Source organism: Equus asinus, chromosome 13, assembly GCF_041296235.1.
Source record: "Equus asinus isolate D_3611 breed Donkey chromosome 13, EquAss-T2T_v2, whole genome shotgun sequence".
Lineage (NCBI taxonomy): Eukaryota > Metazoa > Chordata > Mammalia > Perissodactyla > Equidae > Equus > Equus asinus.
Window position 1 is genome coordinate 11467365 of NC_091802.1, and position 21178 is coordinate 11488542.

The window sequence follows — 21178 nt, forward strand, 5'->3', positions numbered from 1 at the left end:
CCGCCGCCGCCGGAGCCTGGTCCTTGTGTCTGTTGCTAGAAAGGCCAAAGTCGGTGAGGGGAGGCGCTGGTGGGCGAGGGGCTGCCAGCCCCCTCCCCCGTCTCCCATTTTTTTTCCTTTTTTCCTCATATTAAAAAAAAAAAAATCTTAATAAATTAAGTGAGGGGAGCTGCCAATGGGGTGGAAGGGCTGGGCCCGACCCCCTTCCCGGCCAGAGGCGGGACCTAGGTCCAGCCCAGGCGTGTGCTGGTGGCCCCGCGGCGCCCTGCGGGTGGGCAGGCGGGCGGGGCGTCCGGCCTCATCGCGACGTGCTGGCGGGGGCCTGCGGGGAGAGAGCGGGCGGCGGCTCAGCGGCAGGCGCGGGGCGGCCCACCCCACGCCCGAGCCCTGCGCCCTGCGCCCCGCGCCCCCACTCCGGTGCGCGCCCGCCTGCCGGCCGGCCGCGCTCACCAGCGTGAAGGCGTCGTAGGCCTGCGCCAGCTCCTCAGTGCGGTACTGCTCCAGCACCACCACGCCCTGCAGGCCCGCGCTGCGGCGCCGCGCGCACGCCTCGCAGTGCACCAAGTACGTGTTGCGGCTGCCGTTCTCACTCGTCACGAACAGGATGTTGAACACCTCCACCTGGGACAGGGAGGAGGGGGCAGTCACGGGGAGGGCGGGCCACCGAGGGCACCTCCCTCCGGGCACGGGAGAAGGAGAGCGGGCGCACTCACGTCGCACTCGTTGCAGTAGTAGGCGGGCTCGTCCTTGACCCGGCCCTGGTAGGCGATCTTCTTCCCCGCCCGCACCAGGCTCTCCCGCTGCACCTGGCAGTGCTTCATGGACTGCAGGAGGCAGAACCTGCGTGCGGGGAAGGTGGTGCTGAGGCAGGGCTGCCGGCGCGGGGAAGCAGGTCGGGGCCTCCCAGCTGCACGCCCCGGTCACATCCCCTGACCAGGGCATCTATCACAGTTGAAATTTCATGTGGTTTTTGTCTATTTAGACCACAAGAAAACGAAGCTCCTTCAGAGCAGGGCCCTTGTCAGCCACCCCAGAACAGTAACACTGCAGGGCACATGGTAAAGGGTGGAGAGAGAGGCGGAGAATGGGGTAAATCAGACCGAGGGCCGCGACACAGATGGGCTTCCTCCCAACTAGGGCCCTCACTTGATCATCTTGAACAAGTCGGGGTCGCTGATTTTGACCGTGCGAGCCACGTTCCAGGACACATGAATCATGGGCACAATGGACTTGACGTTCTTCACCTCGTTCCACTCGTATCGTTCCAGGGCCAGCTGGTACTGATAGGCTGCAGGCCAGAGGGGGTCACTACAGGATTCTTAAACAGCTCCCGGCCACTTGGGCCGCAGCCCCTTCCCTCAGAGCTGGCCGCTCTCCAAGCCCCGCCCCCGGGGCTCACTCTCCACGGGCCACACCCCCTCTGCAGGACCCATCACCTCACCCCACCCTCTCACCGGTGAGGGGCCCCACGTTCCACGCGATGTTGTTGCACCAGCCGGTGGCCTGCACCCAGTGCACGGTCCCTGCGTTAATCCACACGAGGTCTCCGGGGCGCTGTACGAAGCGGTACACAGGGATATTGGAAGCATAGAGGTCATCCAGGATTGGCCACCAGGAACCCGTCAGGTAGTCTACGCCGTGCCTGCAGGGTGGCCACAGGGTCAGATGGAAATCTGGGGACCCAGGGACGGGACGGGACGTGGAGGGGTATCTAACAGGGAGGAGGGCGGCGCGCACCGGTCGCAGAAGGCGCTGATGGTCTCCCAGTAGTGCTCGTGCACCGCGAACCACTCACAGTCGCCTGGGCCGATGTTGATGTTGACAGAGCAGAAGTTGTTGTTCTCTTGGTGGCCTGCAGGGGGCGACAGAGAACGGCAGGGCTAGCCGAGCAAACTCGGCAACCAGCCCGCCCTTTAGCTCTCATTGGCGGACCGAGAAGCGCCGACACCGAGAAGTCCCGCCCCTCGCGCGCTTCCCGCCCCCGCGCGCCCGGGCGACGAGCGCACCTGGCGTTCGGCTGCCTGGGACCTTCATGTACAGCTGCACCGTGTTCATGCCCAGGATGGTGTGGCCCACGTGGCTCAGCATGTTGCCCGTGGATGTTACCCGCATGAAGGCGGGCAGCTTCAGCAGCTCCTGCAGTTGGGGCTTCCACCTGCGGTGGCGACGGTACAACAAAGTGAGAGGCTACCCTGCCGCGGCCACCCCATCGGCACTCCTGCCCCTGCTTTGCTGGCCTGAGCCCCACTGACCACTGACCGTTTGGCGTCAGACAAGTCGATATTGGTGCCAAACTTGATGATGTGATGGTTCTTCGGGTCTGGTGTGCTGCTGCTGCTGGGGCGGAGAACACAGGTTGGTGGAGACGCCCAGGGAAGGAGTCATGAAAGGTAGGGGCAAAGTGTACGGTACCTAGGAGGGGTTCCTGTGGTGCTGTCCGGCTCCTCGGACTCCTCATCCTCACTCTCCTTCTCCTCCTGCTTGGCCACAGGGGTAAGCAGGCCTGGGTCAGGGACCTTCCAGGAGCCCTCCCACCGCAGCCCCAGCTCCAAGCCCCCTGATCCCACACCCCTGCCTCTGTCCATGCTCACCACTCACCTGCAGGGACTCCTGGAAGGATGAGGCCTGGTACTGCGCGTACTTGGCAATGGTGGTGTGGGAACGGGAGCTCTCGCAGGGCCAGATCTGTCGCGTACCAGTCAAATCCCAGTTTTCATCTGAGGGCTGCTGCACCTGGGTGCGCACCTCTACCGTATGCTCACCACTTGCCTCCACCAGCGTCTTGGTGGAGAAGAGGCCCAAGTCTGTAAGGGAGAGCCAAGCAGGATGTCAGCATAGAGGCAGAGGGCAGGGAGCAAGGATCCGACTCACTCTGTCCCGCCTTACTCCCCAAGCCTGATAGGGTGGACATAGGCTTCACCCATAGAGCTCAGCCTAGGAGGAAAAGGTGAGAACCCCACCCCCACATGAAGCTGGGAGGGTTCACCCTCCCAGGCCCTAGCCTTTATCTGGATCACCACCAACTCCCTTTCTCCCACTGCTGCTCTGAGCCTCAGCCCCTCCACCAGAGTCCCAAGGCACAGAGCACCTGGCAAACAGTAGGTGCTCAATAAATGGCAGTTTCTTTAAGCTATCATTGGATCCCATAAAAGATTTAGTCAAGTGAAAGCCCAGAGAATATATGGATACAGAAACGACTATGTGTATAAGGAAACGAAGATTGAATTTCACGTTTCTATATGGTTTCCTCTACTTTTCTATGTTTGAAATTTTGCACAATAAAAGCTTGAAAAACATAAAGCCCTGAACCATAGGTCTTCAGGATTTACTACAATCTGTATTCTTCTCATCCTTAATCACCAAGAAAACCAAGTGACTCTAACCAGGCCCTGAGATACATCCCATTCCCACTTGCCCACTGCTGGGGAGAGACAGACAGATGGGAGAAAAGCCTGAGGCCAGCTAATCCATTACACAGAGCACTCTTCAAAACTGGTCTATGAATGACAGAGGAGAGCTCACTATAGCCACAGTCCTGAGTCTTCAAGTGTGGGGGCTTGTAGAGGCTCCCAAAGCCCCAGATCCTTGCTGCCCTCCCCACACCTTTGTGCCGCACACACTCACTGAGCCGCAGGGAGCCTGCCAGGCCACGGATCACGGTAATGGGATTTCGAGGGTCTGTACAGAACTGCAGCAGCACCGGCGAGAAAGCGTCCCGTTTGCTCTCCAGCTGAGGGACACCCAGGAGACAGGGCTGGGATCAGAGCCCCGGCCCAGGCTCAAAGCAACCCAACAGCCCCCAACATTGTCTTATAACCCTCTGGCAGAGGCAGTTCTGAGCACGGATGGCACACGTACATAGATGCTGGGTGTGGGTGGGTTGAGTTTTTCCCGGGGCAGCTTCTCCTCAGTGTTGATCTTCGGTTTCACAGACTGGGCGGGGGAAAGGTAGGACTCCCGGAACTTCCCTTTCACCTTGGCATTCCTGTGGGAGGAAATGAAATGAGGACAGATATATCAGGGTGATTAGAGAAGGGAGCCTCCTCCCTGGCCAGGTCAGCAGCCTCATGGGGGACAGGCCCTAACTCACTTGCTGGCACGAACGACGTCAGCAGCGCAGTGGCTGATGGTGAGGTCTGCCATGCGCAGCCTCCGTTCTTCCACCTCAGAGGCGATAAAGGTCTCCTTGTCACCACTCTCTACCTTGATAAGCCGGATCTTCAGCTCCTTTGGAGGTCCTTCACTAAGTGAGCGCAGCTTCAGCATGTCAGCCCGGCTGACACCTGGTGGCCCTGGAGCTTCCTCCCGAGCCTTCTTCCCAGGGACAGGGGCTGACGGGGGTGTGGGCTGGCCAGAGGTTGCAGGAGCTGGTGGAGGGGCTGGAGCTGTGGGTGGCTTGGCCTTGGAGGCCCCGCCAAGATCAGGCCGGGCCTTCTCACGACCCTGGATCTCCTCGCTCTGCAGGTCCAGGTTCCCCAGCACCCGGCGGCTCTTTTCTTTGGGGGCCTTGGCCTTGGCCTTTGCCCTGCCCTCACGGGGCCGCCGACCCACACTGTCCTTACAGGCCCGCCTGTGCCGCCGGTGCTCCTTCTGATGCTCCTTCTGTCGCCGCTTGCTGCTGCCTTGTCCTGCTGCTGCCACTACCCCACCACTCTCCTCCTTGGTGGGGGGCGGCAGTCGCTCAGTCCCACTGTCCACTGGGTCTGCCGTGTCCACCGGGTCTGTGGCACTCCTGCCTACTCGTTCCACAAGGGTCTCACAAGCCCGACTGATCTCTTCTAGCACCTCAGACTCAGAGCGAGCAGGGGGCAGGGGCAGGGGTGGGGGTGGCGGGGTGGGGGTCATGGGGCCCGGGACTGGCTCTTCGCCCGCCCTGCGCTCCCGGGCCCAGGGCCCGCCTGAGGTAGAAAACTGAGATGACGAGGAAGCGGAGGGCTGTGGGGAGCCCTGGGCGCTAGGGGCCGCTGAGGTGGGCGGTGGGGCGGTAGCACCTGATGGGGGACCAGGGGAATACTGTGTGGCAGGCAAGAGCCCAGGCCGGGTGGAAACAGCTGCTCCAGTCCCCCGGTAACAGTACTTTTGTCCCTCCAGCACGGAGGCCAAGGATTTGAGCAGGCTGGCTGGGCTGGCTGGTGGGGGTAGTGGGGGTGGTGGTGGCTGTGGCTGTGGCTGGGGTGGCGGAGGGAACTTGGCTAGAGGCGGCGGTGGCGGTAGGGCTGGTGGTGGCTTCTTCTCCTCTTCCTGGGTGGCCGTGGTGGTGGTGACGGTGGCAGCAGTGGTGGTTGTGGCTGTGTCAGTGGGGAATGGAGGCTGCAGGGATGCAAAGGGCTCCTTCAGCGGGGGCGGAGGGACCACGCCTGCCTCCTGTTGTTGCTGCTCCTCCTCCTTTCGAATGGATTCGTCCAGCATCTTCATGATGTTGGCCAGCCCATCAGGTAGGATCTTGAATTCAGCTGGCTCCTCAAACTGATCCTCCAGTGGGGTAGAGGGAAAATCAAAGAGTCGCGGGCCTCGGGCAGGCAGCTCCCCAACCCTGGGCGGCACAGGCTGGGGGGCTTTATTCAAGGGGCCTGGGGATGGCCCTGGCCCCACCTCGGGGGTCTTTGGGAAGGAGACCCTGGGCCGAGGGCTCTCCGGGCGCCTGAAGCTTCCTGAGGTATTTTGGTGGCAGGAGGATGGAGGGGCTGGAGGCAGGGCAAGAGTCAGGGGTGCAAGAGGTGGGTCCTGGGGGCTCAGGGTTGGGCTGGGGGGCCGGGGATGGGGGTCCATACTTCTGGCTAGATAGGGAGGTGGGGGGAAGGACACAGGCCCAGTAGGGCTACTGCTGTGGCTGCCATTGTTGCTGCTGCTGCTGGTGGTTGGGGGAGTAGGAGGGGTGTGCGAATCCTGAGTGCCCACAGAAAAGCGGGGGGCAGGAGGCCCCAAGAAACCCTCACGGTGAGGGAGGGGTAGTGGTGGAGGGCGGGGGCGTCCCTCAGCCCCGAAGAAGAGCTCCTCTAAGATCTCTCCATCCTCACGGGCTGCCCGGCAGGCCGGGCCCTTCAGCCAGGCAGAGGGTGGTGGGGGGCGTAGGAGGCGGGGACAGGGGGGTAGAGGAGGTGAGGGGGGGCCAGGTGGCAGGGACAAGTGGGGAGTGGCAGCGGGACCTGCCAGGAACGGTTTCCGACTGCTGTGTGCCGAGGGCCCCAGGCGGGCTTGGTGGGAGGAGACCTCCAGCGCGGGCGTTTGGTAATGGTCAGCGCCAGGCTGCAAGTGTAGGATGCAGGTAGTCAGAGGGCTGCTCTAGCCACCTCAGACAAGCCCCACTGATCCCCCCACTCCACCTTCCACCTGTGGTCATCACTCACCATGCCTGGGTTCGGCTCCACGCCCCGGAGACCAGTGTTGCTGCTGCTGCTACTGCTGCTGGTGGTGGTGCCGGGGAGGCCGGGGGGCCGGGAAGGGGCGTAAGGCACGCAGGCGGTGGTTGCTGCTGGTGAAACGCTGGAGTCCATCCGCGACCTCTGAACTCTGCTCTCTCTAAGGTCACTTCCGGGGGGACGGGTGGCAGGCGGGCAGCCATGGCTCTCTGCTCCTGGGGGGCGGGGGCCTGGGCCTAGGGATGCAGCCGGGACCAGCCGGTGGCCCGGGGGGTGCGCAACATAGGCCGGAGCTGGGTATGGATATGGGTGAGGCAGCGAGTGCCGCTGCTCCTGTGGGAGATAAATGAGGACACTGGGTGAGAAATGGACAACATGGGGACTTGGAGCTAAGAGGTAAGGGGCAACAGACAGGTGCTCACCTGGCGCTCTGGGGGTGCTGAACCCTTGCGCTCGGGGCCCCAGGCATCTCCATGTAGGGTACTCCACAGCCCTGGCTTGGTCAGCTGAAATGGAGGGCTGGTGGCTAGGCCAGGCAGGGGTGGGGGTGGGGGAGGTGGGGGTGGTGGTGGTGGCGGTGGTGGTGGTAATGGTGGCGGAGGCAGCGGCAGCCCTGGGGGAAGGCCAGTCTGGAAGAAAAGAGGGTGTGAAAATCCCACTCCTTGCCGGAGTCCTCTCCATTCACTGCTTGCCTGCCTGCATACGACCATACCTGCTCAGAGTTGCAGCCTCTCCTGCGCTTGCCTCCAGGGCTGAGGCCCTCCTCCCCTGAGGGGCCTGAGAGTGCTGCAGGAGGCACAGGCTGTACTACTGGGGGTTCAGCAGCTCGCTTCACTGGAGGACCCCCCCGCTTGGCCCCGTAGTTCCGCTTGTGCTGAGCAAAAAAAGAGAGGAGAGAGAATGGTACAGGTGCAGACCTAGCCCAGCCCTCCTCCACAGCCCACCCAGCCCCAGCCTCACCTCAAGGTGCAGCAAGTTCCACACTTGCTCCAGGGGGGGCAGGACCTTGGCTCGGTGCTGGCAGGAGCCGGCATGAAAGTTCCAGAGCTGAGCCTGGGGAGGTGGGGGAAGGGTACAGGAGATGGGGCAGAAGCAGACATGAGACAAGGGCACTGAGCCACAAGGCACAATCCTAACCCCCTATGTCCTGCCTCATCTAACCTGCTGTAGTCGGCCGATGCGGGGCCCCAGCTCAGCCAAGCTTCCTCCATATCGAAGGGCGCTGTGGTAGCATCGTATGGCCTCCTCACTGTCGTGCTCTGACTCGTACAGCTGCCCAAGCTGCTCCCACAGCCCTGGCTGGGCTGGCTCCCGAAGCAATGCCTGTACACAGCCATGCAAGGATTCCAGCTTCCCATGGAGGGGTCTTGGGGTGGGTGTCCTACAGAGCAGAATGGGGCAGGGGGCGGGGGGTTGTCAGGCTTAGGGGTACTTTTTCCAGGCCACAGCTTTGCCTCCCATTCCAGAGTACCTTTGAATCCTCACTCACCCTGGAGCATAATATGGTTTGTTGGGATGCCCAGAGCTACTGCCGTGTGAAGGGGGTAGAGGAGCAGAGAGTGGGGGCTGCCCGATGCTGGCAGAGCACCTGGAGAGAGAAGAGGTCTGTTAACATATAGCAAGATGGAGCAGCCTTGTCCCTACCTAGGAACGAGAGGACTGAGGGGATAAGAGAAAGCAACTGAGGACTGCACCAAGGCCCACAGAATGGCAGAGACCCAGAAAATGACATAGAGATTGAGGGGTACAGGAGATGGGAAAAAGAGTACCTGGAGACAGAGAGAGATGGCCCAAGTTCTCACCTGCCTCCGGGCAGCCATGCGCTACGAGGAGGGGGATGGGGCGGGCAGGAGCTCCAGGCCCCAGCACAGCTCAAGCCCCCAAGGGCAAAGGCTTCCCGTGCAGCGCGGGCCCCTGGAGGGTCCACTGCCCGATGCATTCAGCCTGAGTAAGGGAGAAGATGATGATCTTACTGGGGGCAGAGCCTGAGCTGCCAATGTACACACAGCCAACCTAGCCCCAGTCTTTCCCTTACCAGGTCAGCAGTGGCCCCAGGAGCCCTGGAGATCGGGCACGGCCCCCTGCCCCAGCTCTCTGGGGTGATGGTCCCGCTCCAGCTGCTCTGACAGTAGGGCCCACTGCCCCCAGATGGCAGCCCAGGGCCTTTCACAGCCAATTCTGCAGAGCGGAGAAGAAAAAGGAGGGAGGTGAGCTGGCCAGCACACAGTCGGGGCCGGGGCTAGGCTGGCCTGGCTGTGGCACCCACAGGTCTGTCATCTGTGCAGGGAGCCCAGCCTTGGCTTGCCCTGAGGGGAGGCCCACCCGGCCTAAAGAGCCCCTAGAGGCCCAGGAGAGTGGCTAGGAGCCGGGACGAGTGGCCGGGAGCGGTCGGGCCGCTCGGTGGGACAGGGTGGCTGCGCTGCCAGGCTTCCAGCCGGGAGCCACGGGACGGCAGGCAGCGCCGCGGCTGCTTACCCGGCCTCCGTGGGAGCGTCCTCTCAGCGCGTCGGCGAGCTCCACAGATCCGGCCAATCACAGGACTTCCTCTCTCCCCAGAAAGCCAATCATCACCCGTGTCTCCGCCTCAGTAACAGCCTGGCCGAGACCAATAGGAGCGAGGTTAGCCCGGCCGCTGCCGGCCTGGGGAGGAGGGGCGGCGGAGCCGGTCAGACGGGCTCGGCCCGGGGTGACCCCGAAGTGACCCCGCGGCTCCCACCTAGGGTCTCCATCTCGGACCTGACACTCGGGCCGGCGAGGCAAGTGGGGCTGTGACCCGGGCAGGGGAAGGCGGCGAGTCGCACGCTCGGGCCGGCCTGGGGGATGGCGCTACCCGCAAGTCCCAGGCACCCACAGAGCCGCCGGTGGTCCCAGCTAGACCGCCCGAGACGCCCCCCAACCCCGCCGCCGTAAGACTGACGGACGGCAGACAGATGTACAACGCAGACAAAGACGTCGCTCCCCTTTCTCACTTCACCTCTCCCAGTGCCTGACCTCCCCACCCCGAGTGCCCCTTGGAACTGCTTAAGGCTGGCCAGTCACAGTGACTTCTCCGGCACCAAAAGCCGCCCGCCCCGCGATCTCAGCGCTCCACCCCCCACGCTTGACCCCATCCCAAACTATGGTCAAGCCCCCAGCCTCATACCCAGTTTCTTCAGCTCCTCCACTTCCCCTGGCTCTCTACGTCTTCAATACCAACCGACCCCAAAAGCAAACCCCCCCATTAATCCCTCAACTTCTGAGAAGTCGCGCACCGCGGTTCCGAGTGGCCCCTCTCGCGTGGCTCCCGTATCCTCTATGTCCTTCCTCGCCGGGGCCACGCGGTTCCCCACGGCCCACGTGGCCCCCGCCCCCCAAGGGAGGGGGGATTTCGGGGGTTGCCCGTGACGTGGCTACTTGCGCAGCGGAAGCGGCGTGTGTAAATGTGCGGGGGGGGGGGGTCCTTCGGGAGGGAGGAGGGCGGGGCCCGACAGGCGGTGACATCACCCTTGTCCCACTCTCACCGCCCACTCCCTTAAAGAACCCAGAACCCGTTTCACTTCCTCCTTCTCGCCCCCCCAAGCCCTTCCCGTCGGTGCCCACGACGGCGGAGCGCTCCCCTTCCTGGGCACCTTCCTTTAAGCCCCAGTTCTTCCTTTTCTCCTCTCTGAGCCCAGGATCCCCTCCTCGCCTACCCGGCGTCCCCGCAGGTAGGGAGCCGGCTCCGCTCCCGGGACCGGTCCATTGAGAGTCTAGAGTACAAAGAGCTGCGAGAGGCGAGCGTAGAGTACAAAGCGGCGGGGGCGGGGCCAGCGCTCCAGCTGGAGCTAGAGCCGGGCAGGAAGCCGGGGGAGAGCGCGCGACGAGGGGCTGGGGGCGGCTGGAAAGTTCGCCTTCGCTGAGAGAGGTCTGCGCTGTGGGGAAATTTCCACCCAGCCCACAAGAGCAGGCGGGTTTCTGGTGAAAACAGTCCTCCCTCCGCAGGGCAAGGTTGTCTGCTTGCACGCAAGCGCTTGGACCCTACCGGTCCCAGCGTGCCACTCCCAGCCGAGCCCTGGTAGGCGCTAGGGCTCGGCGGACCCTCTCCGCAGTTTACGCGAGTTTCTGTCAGAACTCTCTCCTCACCATACAGCCTTGCTGTCAGTTACCAAGCCCTGGGACAAGTACAGCGCTCAACTGCGGTCAAGTACAACCTTGGCCGGCTGCCCTCACCCCAGTCCCGGGGCCCATGGACCAGACATGGGAAAACGGGGAACCAGGGATCCAGACATCAAAGGAACAGATCCCCGCTTAGGACGTGGTGCAGAGGGCGCTGCCAGTTACCAGGAAATGCAGCTTCCCCTTCTGCGATGATGACACTTCCCCTCTACCACTTCCCCTTTCCCACGGGGAACTGACTCAGCTTTCCCCACACCAGCGAGTCCCGTCCCTCCAGCCTCTTTCTACCTTTATCCACAAACCCCCACGCCAGTACTCGGAATACAGCTGCCCTCACTTGAGGACAAAAACTTCCTGTACACTAAACACACATTCACTCTCGCCAACTACCTCGGATCCTTGTCCCCACCCGGGACCCAGGCGTCTGACTCCTCATCCGCCTCCCGTACAAAGCCCTCCCTCGGGGTCTGATTCAGGATTGGGGTGGGGGAGCATGAGTCACGCAGAAAACCTTCCCCTATTCCCACTGACTCAGCCCCCGCCTCCCTGAACACACACAGACACACAGTCAGAGGCAGACACAACTCAGCCCACACACCGCTCACCACCGGTCCCGCGGAATTTCCCCTCTCGTCTTCCCCCACGACGGCCCCTCCCCGTGCCCTACAGCCCCGACGCTGCGCTCACACCTGTTCCCCAGTCACCCGCAGCCGGCTGGCGGTCCACTCTCACCTCCACTCTCGCTTTGGGGCAGGAATAGCCCTCCCCGACTCCCGGTGTCCGTACTAACCAAGGGAAGGGGACAACCATGGACAGGCACAAAGACAGACATCCACAGACTCCTCGAAGACAGATGAGAGGTAGACGCACGCGGCCAAAACCAGGCTGAGAGAATGGTATACTTCTGGGGCACAAATTCCAACCACTCCCGCCCGACCCACAGTCCCGAGAGTCAGCCGCTCAGAAAGGGTTAATTCTTCTCCTGCCGAGGCCACGCCCTCTCCATCCGGGCACTCTTGGCTAAGCCCGGCCCCGCCCCCTCCATCCGGGCTCTGGACTCAGGGACTTTAACCGACCCCCTCCCCCTGGAGCCCCGAGAGAGACCCACTCCATCAATCACACCCACTTAACTCTCTCTGGGCTTGAAGCCCGGGAAGCCCCTCCGCGCAGCGCTCCAGCCGCGCGGGACGCGTGGTAAGGGGCCAGAGGTGCGCATGCAGACTCACATGCCGGCCAAAGTCGAGATCCCGCAGGCAGGGTTTTACCGAGCAGGCAGTCAGCAGGCACGCAGCACGCGCGCGGAGGCGGGACCGTTTTGGGAACCCCGCCGCATCCCGCTCCCTGCCAGGCCTCATTCTGCCTGGTGAAAGCGAGGGGTTACAGGCTCGCTTCTTACCTGGGGGAGGGGGAGGGGGAGGCGGAGGGGAGGGCCACCGGCTGGGGCTCCGCTGTGACTCAGCCACCCGGGCAGGCCGCCCGCTCGGGATTCCCTTCCCCAGCCTTCCCCCGCTTCTGGCCCCTCCCCGCCCCCCACCGAGGAGTGACAGTGCCGGCCCGGGCCCGCTATGTGTCACTGCAAGCCTTGTGTCTGCCTCTGACTGGACCGCTGTGTTCACCAATCTGTCTGACAAGGTCGGCTGTGTGTGGGTCCCGGTGTCTGTCTCCGTGTGCACCTGCATGTCTGCTCATCTTGTCTCCTTCAGTGCCTGTGTCTGCCGCGTTCCTGTCATTATGCCTGTCTACATGACTCCGAGGGGCTGTCTCTGTCTGTGTGTCTGCCTGGCTCCTGTCTCGGTCTTTTGTCTGGGTCTGCCTCTGCATCACTTGCGTGATCACGTGTGTCTCTGCACATGCCCTTCTGTGTTTGCCTTCACGTTTCTGAACAGAGTCGGGGAAACACTGGAGCAGGATGACCCTGCTGAGTCGTCGCCTCACTCCTCGGAATCCTGACGTCTTGCTGGATCAGCGATCCTTCTGTTTGAGTCAAGTATTTGGGGGTCTGTCTGCCTTCAGTCAAGGTCTGTCCTGTTCCTCAACATCCTTGCTTATCCTCACAGCTCCCTGCGGCTCCCATTATGATGTTAAGTGCTAGCATTTAGTGAATACTTACTACACACCAGGCACTGTGTTAAGCCCTTTATAGACATTTTTTAAACTCCTCCCCAAAACCTGAGGTAGGAGGTACTATTATTACCCCATTTTTCAAATGAGGAAATTGAGGCTCAAAGAGGTGACTTGGGCAAGGTCATTCTGCAAGAGGGTGGAAGAGCTGGGCTTCCTTCCAAAGCCTTATTCTGACCACTCTTCTATAACACCCCTATCCTATTCTCCCTCTGTTGGTTTTATCTGCACAGGCCATTTCCTGGGTCAGCCTGCCCCTCAGCTCTACCCCAGGTTACCATCCCAAATGTCTCATGTGCTCTAGAGAAGGGGTGAGTAGGAGGCTGTGCAGCAGATCTCAGAAGCCATCGGTTGCTTGGCAATGGAGCCCATTCAGTTAACACATTGATTCAACACAATTCCACTGAGGCACCCCAATGTGCAAACCATCTTGCCAAATAGAGACAGAGAGAAGAAAACAGTCCCACTCAAAAACTCAGTGAGTAGTTGAGAAGAGTGATGCACACTCAGAGAACGTAAGTCCCTGGTTTAGGTATCTTCTTTTTCCCTACAGAAGAATGGAGGCTGGAACAGGGCCTCAGGCAGAGAACTGTCAGAAGGAGACAGGGAAGCAGAAGAGGAGCAAGACTTAGGGTCTAGGGGGCAAATGCTGTAGTGCAATGGGGAGAGAATGGAACAGAAAGGGATCTGAAAGGAAAGGTGAGATGCCAAGATTGCCATGGTAACAGCAGGTTGTTGTGGCAATGGCCTCCACTATCTCTCCAAATCAATTTCCTATCACCCTCCATAAGCCAGGCTGTTCAACAACTCTTATGGGGCAAAGACCTCTCCCTCCCAAGAAAAATCCCTCCAGTGTATCTCATCTCTACTCCCCAGCTTAATTCAATAAACAACTGAGTTGTAGCACTAGGGGAAGAAGATTTTTTGGTGGTAGTGGAGAGGCTGGTGAAGTACAGGGCTGAACCATTTGTAAACAACAAAGGGGAGCTCCATAAACCAGGAAGGCTGAACCACTCAAGCACCACATGGTGGGGGGATGCTCAGAGTTGGACTGGACCATTCTGAGGAGTGGGCATGATCCAGATCATACCACCCTTCTTCAAGCATGTGGTGGAGAGTTGGACTCTTTGGAGGGAGGGGTGCTCAGGGGCAGGACTTACCAGATGGAGTTTGGTGTGCCCTGTCTCATTGGAACAAGTGCCCCAGCAGTGGGGTGCAGCAGACCACAGAGGGTGGGGTGCGTGGCACTATGGGGCTGGCATGGTGCCTGGGGGAACCTAAAAGAAAAAAGCCAGTTAGAGGTGGGGTCTCCCAAGCTGGAGAATTTCCCTGTGCTCCCTGTCCCCTTAATGAGGAGAAACCTGGCTCTAGTGGTCAGATGGGATGGGAGAATCTGTTTCCATGGCAACCAAAAAATGCCATCCCCAAAGTGGTCCTCCAGCCTTTCCCTTAGGAAGCAGCCTGGACCAGGAGGTAAGGGGAGCACACTATGGCATCTGCATAAGTCCAGAGGCAATACCCAACCCATGATCCCTCTTCTGACTGGGTTCTCCTGCTGAGAGTCCCTGGCCCCAGAGTAGCCCCAGCTGTCCCTGACAACTGTACCCAAGACAACCTCAATCCTGGCCCCAGGCTTGCACATCCTCTACCTTCAGCTCCGCCTCCTCCCTACCCTTATCAAGACACTAGTCAACCCCACCCTCTGGACTCTGCCCCCTCCCCTTCCCCCAGGCGGGTGCAGGCAGGTCTTGGCGAGCAGCACAGGTGGCCAGACTAGATGAACGGGCCCAACAGGGAGGAGCCCTCTTCCTCAGCAAGGACTGTGACTCTGGGCCTGGGTCTGGAAGTGGCCTCTGCTGCAAGCCTCCCTTCCATCCCACCCGTCAAGGCCATATCCTGTTTCCCCATCACCTCCTTCCTTTATGTGGCCTAAGAAGGTGATAGAGGCCCACTCCCTCCCCTCCTGACTCTCAGAGACAAGAAGCTATGCCTTTTAACATAGCCTTTTAACTTAAGTCGAGGGCCAAGAATCAGGTGTCCATCCAGGGGTCAGATCTAAGTCTGCCCTCAGCTCAAACTCATTCCTCGGGGACCTATGTTTCCTGCTCCCTTAGCCACAGTTCTCTGCCTTTAAGGACTCAGACATTTGGGTTTCCCTAGAGACTTGGGCTCCCAGTCTAGTCTCTCCATTCCCCGGCCTTCCAGCCCCCATCTTTCCCCCTGCCCCAGAGACTCAGGCCTCTGGCCCCCAGCCTCCATGACGCAATGTGGTGCAAGCTGCCTTGGCTGCTGATGACACTGCCCCCAGAGAGGTGCTATTTCTGACCCATGCAACGCCCCTCACTGCGCCAGCGTAGTGGTCAGCTGCAGGCTAGGGAGCACAGGTAGGCAAGGTCCTTCAGCTGGAGAAGGGAGCTTGAGGTTGGAACCCTCCAGGACAGGAATGCTCAGAATGTGGGACCAGGGAGTGTGTGTTTGTAGCATTTGTGTATATGGTTGTGATGGAGGGGAAGGGGAAGCTTGGGAGGGTCTAGCCTAGAGAGAGGGGAGTGGCAGGCCTTAGGACAGACCAAGAGGAAGAGTGAGGGGCAGCCAACGGGGTCAGCAGGGTGTGTATGGGGTCTGGACACCAGAATGGGGGAGGGGCCAACACCCGTTTAAAGGGCCAGCCCCAGAGCTTTAATCCCTCACCAGCCCTGGCCCCAAGCCGGAGGCTGTAATTCATCTGTCCAACAGCTGGGGTGGGTGTGTGCTGGGGGGGGGGGGGCATGTGGACGGGAAGGGGGAGCTGGGGGAGGGGCTGGGGCTTTCTTGTGCACAGAGCCAAACAACAAAAGGGGAAGCTGAAAGGCCAGCTCCAGTGTGCCCAGGCTAGGCTGCTGGGCTGCTGACTTGCAGACCTGCCAGTGGCCCCCACCTGGGGGCCAACATACTCCATAGTTTGGACTCAAGGATTCTTGGCCAAGGAGTCCATGAACCCAAAGCTGGAGCCCTGGAGAAGGCTGAGGCTGAATACCCCCCAAGCAAGCTGTCACCCACTCCTTGCAAGTCCCAGCCGCACCACTGTCTCAGACCTGGCAGGCCCCTTAACAGATTCAGCCTCAAATGCCCTGCTAGCCAGCCAAGCCTCCCCAGACATGGCCTGCCGGCTCCCCCTCCCGCCAGCACAGGGTGGCAGCGGCCACACCGAGGCTGTCCCTTTAAATCATTACCACCCCTGATTGTGTGGACGATCGGAGGGCCCTGCCCCCCAGGCAGGCGGCTTGCCACCTCCCCCCCACGAGTCCCCAGAAATGTGAGGGCCATTTAAAGGGACAACAGAGAGGGAGCCGGGTCTCTAACTACCCCCACCCCCACCCCGCACACACTCACAGCCCCCTTCCACAGCAACACACAGCCCCTTGCCCCTCCAAAGGGCCCCCCAAATTCCGGTTCTCTCCTCACCCCTAGAGACTGCTAGGAGAAAGGGGGCCAGAGTTGGGGGGCGGAGAACTGGGGGAGCGAGAAAAGGACAGGGACTCCCTCCTTCCTCGAGCCCCAGGAGACAGCTCGGAAGGAAAGCAAAGCCCAGAGCAGCAGCGAGACAGCCCCGAAAGGTGCCGCGGGCAGACCTGGGGCGCACAGGCTGTCGGGCAAGGGGAAGGGAGTCGGGCTGCATGAGACGGCGGCGCGGCCAGCAGGCGACAAGCCGAAGTGGGGGAGATGGAACAAGGAGGACCAGGGAAAAGAGGCAAGGCCGGGGAAAACGGGGAGACAGAACCGGGAAAGGGGTCATCCGGGAGGGTGTGGAGGAATATCCGAGAGGGGAGGCGAGCCAGACCAGGGTTACCTGCTGGGTGTCTGTCCCCCGGCGGTGCCCCCGGAGTCCGGGTAGGGAGGGGGGGAGCAGCAGGGGGGGGGAGTGGGGGCTGGGGGGGGCGGGGAGACGGTCCCTCCTCTGCCTCCTGGGCCTGCCCCGGCGCTTGCAGCCTCTGCCTCCCTCCCTCCTCCTCCCCGTCCCTGAGTCCCGGAGTCAAACAAAGAACTGTAGCAGGCTCTCCCCAACCCCCTCCCTCCCTCCTCCTCCTCCTCCTCCTCCTCCTCCTCCTCCTCCTCCTCCTCCACCACCTCCTCCTCCCCTCCCTCCCTCCCTCCCTCCCCACCAGCAGGCTCCCTCCTCCTCCCTTCCGGTCTCTTCCTTTAACTACCCCCCCCCAGCCCCCAGCACTAGTCTCTCTCCACCCACCCACCCCAACCTTTTACACACCCCTCAGCCCAGCCCCTTCCCCGCAAAGGAAACTGTGGAGTCCCTTTGCAAAATTGAAAGGCTCCAGAGAACAACATGGGAGGGGACTGGGGTCTTGCCTAAAAATCAAGAACCACAATACAATTATTTTATTTTTACAGCCAGAGGAATAGTCTTAGCTGTTTCTTCTTCAAGAGAGGAAAAAATAATCCTAAAGAAAGCAACACAAATCTTACTAAAGCCATCATCAAATAAAGTGCACAAAAGCAGTGGAAGTGAATCCCCAGCCCCTGCCCCCACCACCCACCAAAGTAACACAAACTCTCCACTCCTCCCTAACAACTCCCAAGGTCTTGGCCAGTTTGAAGCAGGCCTACTAACTATAATAATAAAAATAGTAACTAACAGCATTGAACAATAATACGCATTTCATAACAAGCATTCATTCAGTGTTCGTTCTGTGCCAGGCACTGTGCTAAGTGCTTTGCATGAATTCTCATTTTTTCCCCTCCCAACTGCACAGAAGGTAGGTATTGACATTTAAATTTTCCAGATTCAGAATATGAGGCTCAGAGAGGTCGTGACCTTCCAAGTCCCTATAGCCACTAAGTGGCAGAGCTGGGAATGGAATCCAGGTCTGATCTGACAACCCAAGCTCTAAGGTACATGAAAAACCAGTTTTTGCCAATACCGTAACCAACCCCTGGACTTAACTCAATAGAGAAGGGTAGCCATAGCTATCAACTGAGTCCCCCTCCCTCAAGGGAGAGATCCAGCCACCTACGCAGAATAAAGACCCTGACTTTTCAGTCTAATACTATTTCTAGACCCTTTTCCTTACCTTCCAGGGTGGGGGTGGGGGTGCCACTAAGGTCAGGGATGAGCTGGTGTCCAGTGAATCCCCCATACCACATACAGCTCTTCTCCTGGGGGTGGTTATCTTGAAACCACCCTCACTTCAATTCAAAATGGGGCGAGGGGCAATAGGACACTTGGCAATGCAGCAGGTGGGAAAGTAAAAAGACTGTTAGGAGGCTCTTTCAAAGGGGGAGGGAGCTTGGAGGGAAAGCTCTTCTGTGCCAATCTAGGGAAAAGTGACCCAGGGTTCTCTTAACCCAGCAAAGGGACAAAGTCTTACGGACACACCACGCCCGTGCCCCTCCCCCTCACGAAACTCCAGGCCAGGGTTTCCCACCTGCAGGATGCTAAGGCCAAGGGAAGGGAGAAGGGAAAAAGATGGCACGGGGCTGGACCTGGACTCAGGGCAGAGGTGGGGGGGGGGCCCGGAATGGAAAGGGGAGGAGGCCTCACTGCCTGGCAACCATCCCGGGGCACGTGCACTGGTGACATCATCCTAGGCCACCTCTAACACAGACCTTTGACCCCTAGGGGCGGAGAGGGGCCGCTGGCTAAGCTTCCTGGGAAATAGCCTTAGGAATTCTGGGAACCCAAAAAGGAGCTGAAAGAACCCAGGCGTCCTGCCTTTATCTCTTTTACCCTCAATAAGGCTCCAATCCCAGAGACTCGGGCCTCTTGGCTCCTCCTCTCCGCCTCCAGCCCTGACCTCCCAACCCACATTTCTGACGGAGTCCCGACACGCCTCTCAAAACTACTGTGCCTTCTCTCTCCGGGGCGAGATATCGGGTGGGGGGCGAGAGGTGGGGGACGGGGGCACCCGGTCCCGCAGGGCTCCATCTCCCATCTGTGGGACCCCCCCCCCCGGTCCCAGCCGGCCGCCAGCCGGAATCTGTCTGGGTCCCCAACTCTCCTGCCCCTCCCCGCGCTGTTCCAGGGCGGAGTCTGTGGAGTTGAAATCAGGACACAGCGAGAGGAAGAGTTATATAACCGGGAGAAGCCGAGAACGACGAGTGGAGATCGGGACAGCCAGCCCGAAAGGAGCCGAGGGAGGTGCAAAGAGCACCAGGGCGAGTGGGGAAGAAACGTTAGGGATAGGAAGCATTTTGGTGCACATCAAAGAGGAAGAATTCACGCGAAGAAGGGGCGTGACGGCCTGGGAAGAGTCACCTGGGCGGTGTGGGGCTTCCCCGCAGCGCCCTCCCCCGCCAGCAACAGCCGCCGGTCCCGAGCAAGTGCAGCCTGGGGAAGGGGCGCTGGTACCCGTTCCGTTCCTCCTGGGGAGGCAACTAAGCTAGAGCCCGGGAAGGCAGCAGCGGAGCACGTGCGGCCGGAAACCAGAGCTCCGCCCAGCCCACCTGGGAGAGTGGGGCGTCCCCCGAAGGGTTGGTGGGGAACCGGTAGCTGACCCCTCCCACACAAGGCTGGGCGTTAATGGTTAGAGACCCCGTGAAAGAGGGCAGAAGGACCCAAATGCTTGGGTCCTGAGGCGCTGAGAAGCCCAGCCCAGGACTAGTTTGCAAACACAGACTCCAGATGCGGAAGGGGGGTGAGGGGCGAGGGGAGGGGGGCGGCGAGCGCTGGCTAGCCGCGCAGGCGCAGGGGGAGTACTCGGGCGCGTGCGGCGGAGGCGAGGGTGGGCGAGAGCGTGTGGGAGTGCACGTGCGGGTCCCGGGCAGCTACCCCCTCGTTTCCTCCACCTCCTCCCCTCCCCTCTCGCTCTTCTCGTCGCTCTATCAGGCCTCCTCCACATTGGCTACCAGGGCCATGATGTCAGAGACGTCCGCTGGAGCGGATTGGCCAGATGGGAGAGTTCGGGAATCCGGCTCCCGAGTCTAGCTCTCCAGTTACTCTGGCAACAGGGCAAGCAACCCCCGGGAGGGAAGTGGAGCGGAGCTCAGCGCCGCGCCTGGGTCCCGCCTCCCTCCTGGTAACTGCCGAGTCCAATTCGATGGTAGCGCAGCTCGCTGCCTCCCCTCCTTCCTCCCAGGGTTCTCCTAGTCCCGAGAACCAGGCATCCTGTCCTCGACCTTCCCCACAGTCTCCCAGCCCCCCACTCTCGCCAACTCCCACCCCAAGTCACAGCCACAAGCCACAGCAGACAGGAAGCGAATATGCGTTGCTTAGTAACCAACCCGCGTGCCCCCTCCCCACTATTTACCCCAGCCCGGGGAGGCGGAGACTGAGTCCCCAGCCCCCTCCCCACCCCTGCCCTTCGCCCTCCCGCCCACAATTTCCTGTGAGGGGGCCTAGATGATAGGAAGTCAAAAGAGCATCTCGGCCCACCTTTTCCCCTGGCCGGGCCGAGGGTCTTCGGCGGCTTTCAGGGCCCCATCCCCCACCCCGTTCCCCTCAGCTCCGGCTGTGCGTCTCTCCCTCGCCACCTCGCGGCTACGTCGGGAAGGTTCAGCACAGAGAAGGGCCTGAGCCCGGCGAGCGCCAGAGCAGGAGACGGCAGAGTGGGGGCAGGACCAGGGATGAGGAGGCCAACGGGGTGAGGCCGAGTGAAGGGAGGTGAGGTACGGCGGCGTGGAGGGGAGCGAAGGCCACGGCTGGGAGGCTACCGGGGCTCCTGGGGTGAGGGTTAGGGCTGAGGCTGCACACCTCACCAGTGGGAAGAACTGAAGGAAGGCCTGAGATGGCCCCAAGACTGGAAACACAATACTTCTCTGACCACGGCAGACCTCAAGGGGCCATGGCACTGACCTGTCTGCAAACTCTGACCTTTAGTTCTGCCCTTCAGTTAGGGACTGTCCCGCCCCGCCCACCCTAGTGTCAGGAAGGGGAATCCCAGCCCAAGGGGGACTCGAGTCCTTTCAGGCCCCTCTTGACTTTCGGAACCCGAAACATCTGCCTTCCAGCAATTTCCCCCGCCCCGCCCTCCCCCCTTCTAGGAGACCCGGCTGGCCTGCGCCCCAGTCTTCCCAGCGCCTCTGCTGAGACGCAAACGTCCATTCCCAACTCTACCCCTCTGGAGACTCAGGCGCCCCGCCCCCCTGCGCGGAGATGGTTTCCCTCTTTCCAGACGCCCTCGCGGCTCCCGGTTACCTGATTCTGGGTTGTCCCAGGTGTTCAGGCTCCCCAAGGTCTCCCAGGGGGTCGAGCGGCCCCCCCCTCTCCCAGGCCGGGGCTGGGGGGGCCGCTCCGCCCCGTGGCGCAGTTGGATTTTCCAACACAAACACCGCCCCCCCTCCCCAGCCCCGCCCCCCTCTCATGGTCCCGCCCCTCCTCGCGCCGAAGTCCCCCCTCTCCGGCTCCGCCCCGCCTTCTGCCGGTCGCGCTCGCCTCAGCACCGGTGCCGAGTAGGAACCCGAATGCGGGGTGCGGGGTTCAGGGTGTAACGTACGGGGTCCAGCCCCGATCCCTGCTTGACAAATCCCTATTCCATTTGGATCACGCGCCCTTCCAAAGTAAGCCCTGCCCCACCCACTCAGGTCCTCCCCCGAGATTTGGGCACACCCTCTCGAAGCCTCACCGCCCGGCT

At 61.1% G+C, this 21178-nt stretch overlaps 1 protein-coding gene across 1 annotated transcript; it reads right to left on the reverse strand.

The window, feature by feature from the left end:
* Positions 1-165: 165 nt before the first annotated feature.
* On the reverse strand, positions 166-20883 carry KDM6B (lysine demethylase 6B). Its single transcript, XM_070482400.1, is given in 24 exon segments — positions 166-445; positions 448-621; positions 714-840; positions 1147-1288; positions 1455-1642; positions 1738-1852; positions 2007-2155; positions 2260-2337; positions 2413-2477; positions 2599-2804; positions 3625-3730; positions 3859-3985; positions 4091-6246; positions 6348-6692; positions 6782-6988; positions 7072-7233; positions 7320-7412; positions 7521-7740; positions 7849-7947; positions 8162-8303; positions 8395-8537; positions 8835-8954; positions 13775-13891; positions 20743-20883. Coding segments are annotated over 20 exon segments (5043 nt in total). The 5' UTR covers positions 8299-8303; positions 8395-8537; positions 8835-8954; positions 13775-13891; positions 20743-20883; the 3' UTR covers positions 166-298.
* Positions 20884-21178: the final 295 nt, after the last annotated feature.